Consider the following 12,516-nt stretch of genomic DNA (forward strand, 5'->3'; position numbering starts at 1 on the left):
GGCTTCAGGGGTGGGACAAAGTGTGGAAGGCAGTGAGAGGGACATAGGAAGGAGGCACAAGAGGCACTAAAGAGATATGAAGGAGGCACTTGGGACACTAAAGACAGGAAGGGGCACTAAGGGCATGAGAAGGAGGCACTGGGGGCACTAAAGACAGGAAGGGACACTAAGGACATGGGAAGGAGGCACTGGGGGCACTAAAGACATGGGAAGGAGGCACTGGGGGCACTAAAGACATGGGAAGGAGGCACCGGGGGCACTAAGGACATAGGAAGGAGGCACCGGGGGCACTAAGGACATAGGAAGGAAAGAGGGAGGGAATAGAAAGGGACAATTCTTGGGCCTGAGTGCAGAAAGAAAGAAAGGATACACAGACAGAAGGAAACGCAACCAGAGACATGAAATCACCAGACAGCAAAGGTAGGAAAAATGATTTTATTTTCAATTTAGTGATCAAAACTTGTCAGTTTCGAGAATTTATATCTGCTGTCTATATTTTGCACTATATTTGCCTATTTTTCTATAGTTACTGAGGTGACCGAGCTCGCGGAGATGAGGTGGAAATTTTAGTCCTAGTAGTTTGCCGGTCCACAAAATAATTATTTTATTTCTGTCGGTCCACGGGTGTAAAAAGGTTGAAAAACACGGTTCTACATGGCACCAGAGGGAGTAATTCCATAACAGGACACTCAGGTTTAAGTCCACGAAGGCAGAACCAGCTCAAGTACCACACACAGTTACTCCTGCTGCAAGGTTAACAGGTCTGTATTGTATATAATACATATAACTCCACCTTCACTTTGCCCAGGCTATGTCCCTAAGAATGCCAGACATGGTACATGCACGATCTTTTCAGCATGCGACCTTATAGGTGTGTAAAACAGACACATAAATTTTGTAAAAGGCCTTTTTGTGCAAATAAAACAGGTTGTATGCAAAATCATTACAACATTATCCCCTGGAAGGGTAAAATAGAGGGGCACACAGAAAGGGAATATTTCACTCCTATCATCTAAAAATATAAATAACTTTGTTTCTTTATTTACACATTATAAATAAGTCTCCGATTATTCCTCAAAGCCATTCTCCTATAAAGCAGGACCCTCACCAGGGAGTTGGACTTGTCACGTATTAAAAGTAAAATCCAGAGTTACAGTTACACATGTCCTTCTTCAACTCGGATGCACTTTGACACTGTCACTTGATCACCTTTGACGACTTTATTTTCTTGACATCTTTACCACTGAGAATCAATGTTCCATTTTTGAACTTTCCCACTTGCCTACTTGGCAAAATGTTTGGAGACAGTTTTTTCTTTTTCGTCCTTCCAAAAAAAAAGTTAACAGCATGAGTAAACAAGAGTGATGGCTACAAAAAAAAATCTGAAAGCAATTTTACCACATGGCTTGAGATTAACTAGAAAAATGAGAACTGCTTTAGGGTAATGTATAGGTTTTGTTTCCTATTTATTAACTTCTCACTCACTATTCAGGTACAATAAAAACATCAAGTTACAAATCAACCTACATAAAAAAGCAATCACATGAGAAAACAGAGCAAAACATAAATAAAATCGATGAAAGTTAACACTAACAGTCCTGAAACAGAATCATAAGCATTTTGCTAAAAGAAGAGACAAGTAGCCATGTTTACAATTTTTGCTTGATCTGGTTTTTAACCTTTCCTATTTTATTGGAGTTCTTTTCCTTGCCTTTTCTTGTTTTTATTTTGAAAACTGCTTTGCTTCCAATAAGAGTTGTATAGCAAATGGTAATAAATGATAAAATGATCTAAATTTTTTGGGAAAACCTTATTGCTGGCTATGGATTATAAAATGAACTAAGCTGGAGACCTGAGAAGTTGAAATACCCTTAATTTTCAAGCAAGATGTTAACTGGTTCACTGTGACCCTGGGCAAGTCGCTTAATCCCCACAATTGCCCCAGGTACATTACATAGAGTGTGAGTCCCTACCAGGACAAATAGGGAAAAATGCTTGAGTACCTGAATGTATAAACCACGTGGAGGGGCATAATAAAAAAAAGCGTCTAAGTCCCCTTTTGGCTTAAGTCCCTAAACGTTCAACCCAGAAGCAGGGAAAGTGTCCATAACCAAAATAAACGTCAATGTTTTGATTATGGCCTTCCTCTGCCTAAACGCCCAATCTCCACTACGTCTACAAGTACCCCCACAGTAGGTCTACACTTTTTAGCCATAATGAAACAAAAACACGCCTAGACCACAAACGTCCAACAGAAGGGCTTTTAGGCGAAGGAGGAGCCAGTCCTTCGCCTAAAAGCTGGATTCTGTCAAAAACAACACCGGTTACAGAATCCCCCCCCCCAAAGATCCAGGCAGGAGGGTTTCCAAGCCCTCCTGCCATGTCAAACCGCGACCCCCCCCTTCCGACATCGGGGCAAGAGGGAGCTCAAGCCCTCTTGCCCTCCCCCAACTCCCCGACACGATCGGGGCAAGAGGGAGCTCAAGCCCTTTTGCCCCAGCCAACCGCGGCACCCCCGACACGATCGAGGCAAGAGGGAGCTCAAGCTCTCTTGCCCCCCCGACTCCCTGACACGATCGGGGCAAGAGGGAGCCCAAGCCCTCTTGCCCCGCTGACTCCCCAACTCCCCGACAATATCGGGCCAGGAGGGAGCCCAAGCCCTCCTGGCCCTGGCGACCCCCCCCGCTTGTTGTTTGGGCCAGGAGGGAGCCCAAACCCTCCTGGCCACGGCGACCCCCTACCCCCACCCCGCACTACATTACGGGCTGGAGGGATCCCAGGCCCTCCTGCCCTCGACGCAAACCCCCCTCCCCCCAATGACCGCCCCCCCCAAGAACCTCCGACCGCCCCCCCAGCCGACCCACGACCCCCCTGGCCGACCCCACAACACCCCTACCCCCCTTCCCCATACCTTTCGTCGTTGGCCGGACAGACGGGTGCCAAACCTGTCCGTCCGGCATGCAGGCCACCGAAGAATGGGGCCGGATTGGCCCAGCGATACTAAAGCCCCGCCTACTGGTGGGGCCTAAGGCGCCTTAGGTCACGGCAGTTCGGGTAGAGGAGCGATGGCATCGCGGTAGGGAAGATGAGGCATCTCTCCTGCCGCGATGGTTAGGTTGCCGGGCCGCTGAACTGATGGCGCCAGCGGCCATCAGCTCAGTGGCCCCTTTTTCGGCACTTAGACCTGGTTTTATTTTGTCTAAGTGAATAAGGTCTAAATGCCGACTAGGCAACCTTTAACTGTTTTGGTTATACCTGTTGTACGGCTAGGTGTAGGTCGGCCCACCTCCCGCCCACTGCCTGCCCTTTCCCCTCCTCTAAACACGCCTCTTTTCTCTCTGTGCGTTTAGAGGCAGGGGAAAGGCCTAAGTTGGTTTTAGATACGTCTAAAAACCAGCTTTGGTTATGGGTACTTGGACGATCAGGCTTTTTGATCGTCCAAGTAGCCACTTAGGACACTTTTTAGACTTTTTTTTTTTTGATTATTACCCCCTTAGGCTATAAGTGGTATATATATAAATAAATATATAAATTAATAAAATAAAATTATGTCAATCTGATAATTTCTTTTAAATAGATTGTACTATCTTGAAAGAGTGAATGTTATTCCCTCTATTAGCAGATAGAGATTGAGAAAAACTGATCTCTTTCAGTGAGCTCACTGGTATAGCCTGCTGGTGCTCAGTGAAAAACTCCAATATGTTATGCTATGTTGATCAGGTTTTCTGTTTCACCTTTACCTATTCAGTTCAAGGTCAGATTACATTACAAGAGGTTGGGTCAGTTGCCCAGGAAGTTACAATGGACAATTTAGTGTGACACGGAATTCAATAGAGTTGCTAGATCAGTACAGTTATTAATACAGTTAAATCATAATTAGAAATACATAGCTACAAGTTTAAGTAGGTCATCTTTGGCTCTTTGTTATGTCCTAGGAGTTGCATTGGACAGTTTAGAAATGGGCTTTTACAACTACCATGTAACTACTCCCTCCCTCTCCATTATACTAAGTCCCTTCTTTCTTTCTTTTTACTAAGCCCTTCTCCTTTCCATTGGAGTTCCTTTCTATATTAATTCCTGTAAACCGTGTCGAGCTCCACTTTTGTGGAGATGATGCGGTATATAAACTTAAGGTTTAGTTTAGTTTACTTCCAGGTTGGTTTTCTGTCTTGGTACAGAAATGTTTTTGAAAGTTTTCTGAACCTGACATAGTGGTCACAAGATCGTAGTGTAAATGGTAGTTGGTTCCAGCATTTTGCTAATTGATATTGGATGGATAAGGTAATTTGCCTGGTAGACTTTATATTGTTGCATGCTGGGAATTTTAAGTAGAAAGATTTCTGGTGGAATATCTGTTGGAAGCACCCTGGAGTAGAGTGGTCAACTCTATTAGTTATTTATTTATTTATTTATTTAGATTTATATCCCGTTCTCCCAGTAGCTCAGAACGGTCTACAAGTAAACATACACAGTAGAAGTAATTAGGCAAATAAGATGTACAATAGGTTTAGGTGCTTGGACATACAAAATTGTGCAGTATTTATCAGGGTACAAACAATTTTTCAGAGTACAGACAATTTATCAGAGTACAGACTAAGAGAGGACTATACTGAAATTTAGGAGAAGTTAAATAGGGGAGAGAAGAGTGAGGTGGGGTTTAAGGGGGGGTGTAGACTGAGGGAGATCTTTAGTTGAAGAGGAGGGTCTTTACCATTTTACGGAATGTCAATAAAGAGTTCTGTTGCCTGAGTTGGGGGGGGAGTTTATTCCAGAGATGTGGGATGAAGTGGCTGTAGGATCGTTTGCGGGCAGTTTCTGAGAGGAGGGACCTTCCAGGGGGAATGCATAGGCGTATTTCCGATTTTGAGCGGAGGGAGCGAGTGGGGGTGTAGATGGGAAGCTTAGATTTTATGTAGGAGGGGGTGGTGGCATAAATTCTCTTGTGGGCTACTGCTAGGGCCTTGAAAGCACAGCGCTGGCTAATTGGGAGCCAGTGTTCAGCGCGGAGTGCTGGGGAGACGGGATCATGGTAGTTGAGGTTGTGTAGGAGGCGGATAGCTGCATTTTGGACACGTTGGAGGCGTTTGAGATTATTTTTGGTTAGTCCATTAAATAGGGAGTTACAGTAATCCATTCTGGAGAGGACATATGCGTAGAGGAGTTGGGCGAGGTCAGGTGTGGAGATGTAGGGTTTGATCCTTTTCAGTTGGCGGAGGTAGTAGAAGGAGGTGGAGATTACTTGGGATATGTGGGCAGATAGGGATAAGTGTCCATCTAAAGTTACTCCTAGGCTGCGTACCTGATCTGTTGCCGTTAGTAGAGTGGAGTCCCATGCTAGGGTAGGACGTGTGAATTTGGTGCTTTTTTTCCTGATCCATAAGAGTTCTGTTTTAGAGGCGTTCAGTTGAAGTTTGTTGTTTGACATCCAAGTTTTCATGTCAGAGAGGCAATGTTGGAGGTTAGTAATTTGGGACGATCGGTTCTCGCCTAGTGGGAGGAGTTAGTCAGGGCCCTTTCCTTTCATGATCCTAAAGGCAGTGATGCCTAATTTAAACTTGATCCTTGCGATTATGGGCAGCCAATATAGTTTCATATAGTAGAGCTATAGATGTTCCGATTTTCATAGTTTGTATACGAGTCTTACTACTGCATTTTGAACTAGCTGTAGGTGCAATAGCAATGTTTTAGAGCAAAGAACTAGTATTACATTACAGTAGTCTAGTTGAGATAGAATTAGGGATTGCACTAAAATTTGGAATGTCTGTTTCGAAGTATTTTCTGATGGATCTTAGCTTCCTCATCACAAGGAAAGATTGTTTTATTATTGATTGTAAGTGGCTCTTCATGGATAGGTGGTTATCAATTTCTAAGATTTGGTAATACAGTTCTAATGGAAAATCAGTGTCATCTACTGTAATTCTTGGAGTATAGTGTGGTTAGTTGGGGGTCCTAGCCAAAGGAATTTGGTTTTGTTCTTATTTAATTTGAGGTGATGGGTTGAGGACCAGTTTTCTATGGTGTGGACATGATCAGGGTGTTGGCTAACATAGCCGTTACAGGTAGCATGATCATTATGCCATCTGCATAGGTGAAATGTTTTATTTGTGTGCAATCTAGGTTGGCTCTTGAGGAATACATTAGAAGGATAAGCATGGATGGTGAAAGTGTGGATCCTTGGGGGACCTCGCTGGGAAGGTGCCAGCTATCAATAAGTTCACCATCCTTACGTACATCATAGTGCCGAGTGGTTACCACCCCCTTTCCTCTCTCCCCCTTCTTTTCGATTGTCCTCTTTCTCTAAAGTAATCCTTACCTAGATTTGGTGGGTTTCCTTATATCAAAACCTGGAATATTACAATCACGTTTAATCAGATGGGCAAAATAACATGGAGGAAAAGCATATCGATTAGAATAGAAATAGGCAGCAGAACATTTTTTGTTTTGTTTTGGGGCAAAAGCTCTGCCCTAGACCTGCCCAAGTTCCTCCTCAGACCCCAGACCCCCCCTCGCTTCCTCCCCCTTCCACGCAAACTACCAGCTAACCTCCTCCCTTCTACTATTATCTCCCCTGTGAACCTTTCAAGAAACCAACCCTAAACCTCTTCTTCCCTTCTAGTGATCCTAAACTCTCCCCTTTGCCTTACTATTCAACTCCCCTAATCTGTAATTCCCCTGCATCCACTGTATAAGTGTCCCCTGCATCTACGGTGTAAGCGTCCCCTAAATGGCAACTTCCTGGAAATGTCCAGCAATCTTATACTGTAAATTGTAACTTCCTGGAAATGTCCAGCTATTTTATACTGTAATCTGCTTAGAACTGCAAGGTACAGGCGAAATAGAAGTCGCTAATGTAATGTAATTTCTTCCATTCATTCTTCACATCACACAATATAATTTTATTAACAATAGACATGGTAACTAGAGAATTAAACAACAAAAAGCACACTGTATGTAGAGAAAATTTTAATTATCATTAATATTTTGCTTTTTTCAGAGATGTTAAGGCAAATTAACAAATAAAACAAAAGATGGAAAATAAGATATCATTTTATTGGACTAATACATTTTTCAATTAGTTTTTAGAGGCCAAATCCTCCTTTCTCAGGTCAGTATGGTATACTGCAGTTATGGTATCCTGTTCTGACCTGAAGAAAGGGGTTTTGGTCGCCAAACATTTGTCAAAAGTATATTAAAATTAGTCCTATAGAAAGATTACCTTATCTCCATTTTCTGTTTATAAATGTTTATCAACACAGCTACAATACCACTATATCCTAAAGAAAAAATTATTTTTTACCTTTCTTGTCTCTGATTTCTGCTTTCCTCATCTTCTCTTCACTCTTTTTTTCCATTCAGCATCTGCCCTTTCCATTCACTGTCTGTCCTCTTCCCCCTTCCATATGGCATCTGCCTCCTCTCTCCTCCCCACTTCGATCCAGTGCCTTCCTCCTCTGCCCTCCTTGCTTCCTTCAAGCATGCGCCCCCCCCCTCTATCCTCCTGCTTCTTTCCAGCATGTGCTCCCCTCTGTCCTCCCCGCTTCCTTAAAGCATTTGGCTGCTTCCCCACAGCAGCAGTAAAACAAAACACAAACATGGCACTGCAATTATCTGTGACTGCCGGCTCCACCCCAAAACAAAAAATGACATTGAGGGGGCTGCTGCTGCAGATAAGTGCAATGTGGCAGATGTTGGAGGCAAGGAAACTGCAGGTTGGCATGCTGGTTGAGTGGCGTCTTATCAGCTAGGGAACATTGCCTTTCGGACACAATTTGGGGGGGCCATGGCCCCCCCTGTTCCAACACCTATGAGAACAACAGACTGAAAATTAGAGAAGCCCTGCTGCATTCACTGACACCATGTTTGACCTTGGACAATTCCCTTCACCCTCCATTGCCTCAGGTACAAAGCTTATTATTGTAAGCTTTCTTGTGCAGTGATCTACCAACTATAATTGAATTTGTGGCTTACCTTGTAAAGGAAATTTTCTTAACATAAGGTGGTGTTGTAAGTCACCCTAGTTACCTTATACCGACACTGCTTTCACTCTCTCAGCCCTCAGAGATGCCACCAGGGGATCAAATGATCATATCCTCTGGCTTTATGCACCTAATCGTCATAGGGTTGATGCTATACTTTTAGGTATGTTTTTAATTTTATAATTTTATTATTTTTTCTTATTTTTTCTTTTACTATTATTAACTCTTATTGATAATTTTTAAAACAATAAATATACTAAAGAGTATTGGTACTTAGCTTTATACGGAGTGGTTGCTGGAAAGGGATAAACAAGCCAACATGTTTCACCCGTAAAGGGGGTTTCCTCAGGGCTACTACCCCTGCAACAAAAAAGGCTGGCTTCAGTAAAAAACTAAGTCAAATAACATACACTTATAAATATAACAGTTCTACCTGTACCTTGTTTGTTCGTTGTTCACGACGTGACCACCCGATCTAAGTTTTAAAGATGGCCGCGGCGTGGTCAATAACATCCTTAAATAACCCACAACCCGGATATGGGCGGAGAAAGGGGAGGGATAGATATCCCAGCCGATGCTGCACCCAAAACCCGGGAAGGGGATTGTTTACAATGTGTCAGTTCATATTGCTTTACCTCCTATCTTCATTTAAAGGAGGGGTAAATAAACTCCCAGGAAACATCATAGTAGGGATGGCCATTCAAGTTCTAAATTCAAACCGTGGGGAACAACCGTATTTAAACGGTATATCCATCTTTGCTCCAGGTAATTCAACCTGGCTTCTAGATTACCCTCCATATCTAATGTGCTTAGATTGTCAATAATTCTCCACCTGATGTGGTCTAACTGATGTTGTTTAGACTGCCAGTGATGGACTAGGGGTGCTGTCAAATTTCCCGTAACAATTCTAGATTTATGCTCATTGAGCCTCACTTGGATAGCACGTCGGGTGCGACCTACATATACCATGGGGCACGGGCAGATGATAATGTATATGACCCAAGATGACTTACAGTTGGTATGTGTTCGAGCTTGGATAACTCTCCCCGTTTGTGGGTCACACCATTGTGTGCCCGCAATGGTCTTTTCACACCATTGGCATTGGGTGCAGGGGGAATGGAAACCCAGAGAAGAATAAACAGGAGTACGGCGTTTTAACAGCTGTCCAATGGTGTTACCTTTTGTAAATGTGATAAGAGGGAACTCATCTAGACCCCTAAGATTTTTCAAAATGGACCAGTGTTGCTTTATAGATCTTACTATGGTGTGTACTACCACAGAATAGGGTAATATACACACCATTTTCCTCTCCTCCCTAATGGGTTCAACATCCTTCCCTGAGTGTTGTAAAAGGGTCTCTCGGTGAGAGAACCGAGCCCTTAAATATGCTTGGCGTATGCATTTTTGCGGATACCCCCGAACGCGAAATCTATGGCTGATATCTTTGGCTACCCGTTGGAACTCGCTGAGCTCAGAACATACTCTTCTCGCCCTTAGGAATTGACTAATGGGGAGACTGGTCTTAAGCTTATGGGGGTGAAAACTAGCAAAGTGTAGCAAAGTGTTTCTCGCCACAGGTTTTCTATAGAGGGTGGTCTGAAAAGATGCCCCAACCCTATGTACTGTAATGTAATCATATACATTATCATCTGCCCGTGCCCCATGGTATATGTAGGTCGCACCCGACGTGCTATCCAAGTGAGGCTCAATGAGCATAAATCTAGAATTGTTACGGGAAATTTGACAGCACCCCTAGTTCATCACTGGCAGTCTAAACAACATCAGTTAGACCACATCAGGTGGAGAATTATTGACAATCTAAGCACATTAGATATGGAGGGTAATCTAGAAGCCAGGTTGAATTACCTGGAGCAAAGATGGATATACCGTTTAAATACGGTTGTTCCCCACGGTTTGAATTTAGAACTTGAATGGCCATCCCTACTATGATGTTTCCTGGGAGTTTATTTACCCCTCCTTTAAATGAAGATAGGAGGTAAAGCAATATGAACTGACACATTGTAAACAATCCCCTTCCCGGGTTTTGGGTGCAGCATCGGCTGGGATATCTATCCCTCCCCTTTCTCCGCCCATATCCGGGTTGTGGGTTATTTAAGGATGTTATTGACCACGCCGCGGCCATCTTTAAAACTTAGATCGGGTGGTCACGTCGTGAACAACGAACAAACAAGGTACAGGTAGAACTGTTATATTTATAAGTGTATGTTATTTGACTTAGTTTTTTACTGAAGCCAGCCTTTTTTGTTGCAGGGGTAGTAGCCCTGAGGAAACCCCCTTTACGGGTGAAACATGTTGGCTTGTTTATCCCTTTCCAGCAACCACTCCGTATAAAGCTAAGTACCAATACCCTTTAGTATATTTATTGTTTTAAAAATTATCAATAAGAGTTAATAATAGTAAAAGAAAAAATAAGAAAAAATAATAAAATTATAAAATTAAAAACATACCTAAAAGTATAGCATCAACCCTATGACGATTAGGTGCATAAAGCCAGAGGATATGATCATTTGATCCCCTGGTGGCATCTCTGAGGGCTGAGAGAGTGAAAGCAGTGTCGGTATAAGGTAACTAGGGTGACTTACAACACACCTTATGTTAAGAAAATTTTGTGACTTCACCTTATACAAATTTGAAGAGTTTAAGCCAATCTTCCAATTACCTTGTAAAGGTGCATAATTCTAAAAAACAAATTCAAAAGGACAGAACCACAGAAACAAGCAGCCCCCTTCCACCAACAACTTCCTTCCTATGTTCTTTCCAGAAGGGCAACATCAAAGAGAGTCATTTAGCCATACAGCCCCCTTCTCCAACACTTTAGGTACCATAGACCTACAATTTCCTTCAGCCTACATCAACTGTATGCAAACCAACTGGCATGGACCTTTGGCCAGCTACAGGGAGAAAACTCTTGGTCACTTAAGATGTTCACAGGAATAGTTTTCCAATGTATGCATGCTCACCTTTCCCCAGACCCTCCTTTTCTCTTCTTCTTTTTCAAAAAGTCAGACTTCAAGTCCTGTGTTGAAAGTAAGGAGGCAATATTTTCAGTATGGATCATCACCTTGACTAAAACAGAGGAACTGCAGATTGCTCTGTTGACCGTACCTAAAACTATAGTAAATGGCCTCCAGATTAAAAACCCCACAAATACAAAAAGCTTTAAAACATTAAAGCAGAAACTTACCACTACACCGCTCAGAAGAAATATAAAAGTAAAATCAAAACAGTGGAACAGATTTTAGACCATGCAGAACCCCTTTGGTTTTTAACTGTGAAAAATGTGCTGAAGAGGAAGTCCAAGAGATCTGATTCAGACAGTGAACAGAAAAAAACCCCCTATTCTGCTCTTAAGGGGTGTAGTTATGAATATGGGCTACCATTTAGATATTGTATTTTACCACTAATTTGCCGTATTTTAGCCCAGGCCCTATTTTATACAATAAGACCTAGTTACTAATAACTGCAATTAACAGTAATATAAAATGTTGATCACTTCCCCCGCCATGAAATGAATCACTCTTATTTTTTTTTTTTTTTTTTGGGGGGGATGGCAAATTAAAAAGTTTATCACATGCAAAGCATCATGCTTTTCCATTTCTATCATGGTGTCCTTGACGTTTGTGGCTCTTCAAGACAATGATGAAAGCTCCCACATAGAGAATGACAAGGAGACAAAATTCATCACTGTTCCCCATCCCCACAGATAACCGCGGGAAACCATCTCCATGTCATCCTTTAAGACAGGGGTCCCCAAAAAGTTGATCGCGATTGACCAGTAGATTGTGAAGGTAACGCAAGTTGATTGCGGAGCCCATCCTGGGCTCTATGATAAGACTCGTGTTGCCTTTGCGTTCTACCTGCTTCCCGACGTCGTACAGAGGACGCAGAAGAACCAGGCCGAGCAGCCTTCCCCACCTGACGTCAATTCTGGCATCGGAGAGGAAGTTCTGGGCCAGCCAATTGCTGCCTGGCTGGCCCGAAACTTCCTCTCCGACATTAGAATTGATGTTGGGTGGGGAAGGCTGCTTGGCATGGCGCTCCTGCGTCCTCTTTACGGCTTCGGGAAGCAGGGAAAGCTCAGAACTCGGAGGCGGCGGCTTGGGGGCCTGTTCCCCGATGGCGGTGGTAGCTTGGGGGAGGGCAGGGAGAAAGAAAGACAAAGAAAGAAAGGGGGCAGGCAGGGAGACACAAAGAAAGGTGGGGCAGGGAGAAAGAAAGAAGGGAAACAGAAAGAAAGGGGGGACAGAAAAAGAAAGAAAGGGGGCATTAAGAGAAAAAGACAGGCAGAAAGAAAGGGGGCATGGAAAGAGAAAGACAAGACAGAAAGAAAGAAGGGGGCAGGGAGAAAGAAAGAAAGAGGAGGGGGCAGGGAAAGAGGAAGAAAAAGTTGGGGGAGGGAATGAGGTCTGGAGGAGAGAAAGTATACAGGAGGCTGAAAGAAGGGAAGAAATATTGGATGCACAGTCAGAAGAAGAAAGTGCAACCAGAGACTCATGAAATCACTAGACAACAAAGCTAG

The 12,516-nt window shown here is 43.3% G+C and overlaps 1 protein-coding gene across 1 annotated transcript in view; it reads right to left on the reverse strand.

The window, feature by feature from the left end:
* Positions 1-587: 587 nt before the first annotated feature.
* Positions 588-12,516, reverse strand: part of C3H1orf131 (chromosome 3 C1orf131 homolog) — a 58,978-nt gene continuing 47,049 nt past the window's right edge. The window contains exons 7-8 of the mRNA XM_033936356.1: positions 10,958-11,013; positions 588-1,324 (exon numbers count right to left, since the gene is read on the reverse strand). Coding sequence (XP_033792247.1) covers positions 1,198-1,324; positions 10,958-11,013 — 183 coding nt within the window. The 3' untranslated portion in view covers positions 588-1,197. The remainder of the gene's footprint in view (positions 1,325-10,957; positions 11,014-12,516) is intronic.

The sequence above is a fragment of the Geotrypetes seraphini genome, chromosome 3 (genome assembly GCF_902459505.1).
Source record: "Geotrypetes seraphini chromosome 3, aGeoSer1.1, whole genome shotgun sequence".
NCBI classification, from domain to species: Eukaryota; Metazoa; Chordata; class Amphibia; order Gymnophiona; family Dermophiidae; genus Geotrypetes; species Geotrypetes seraphini.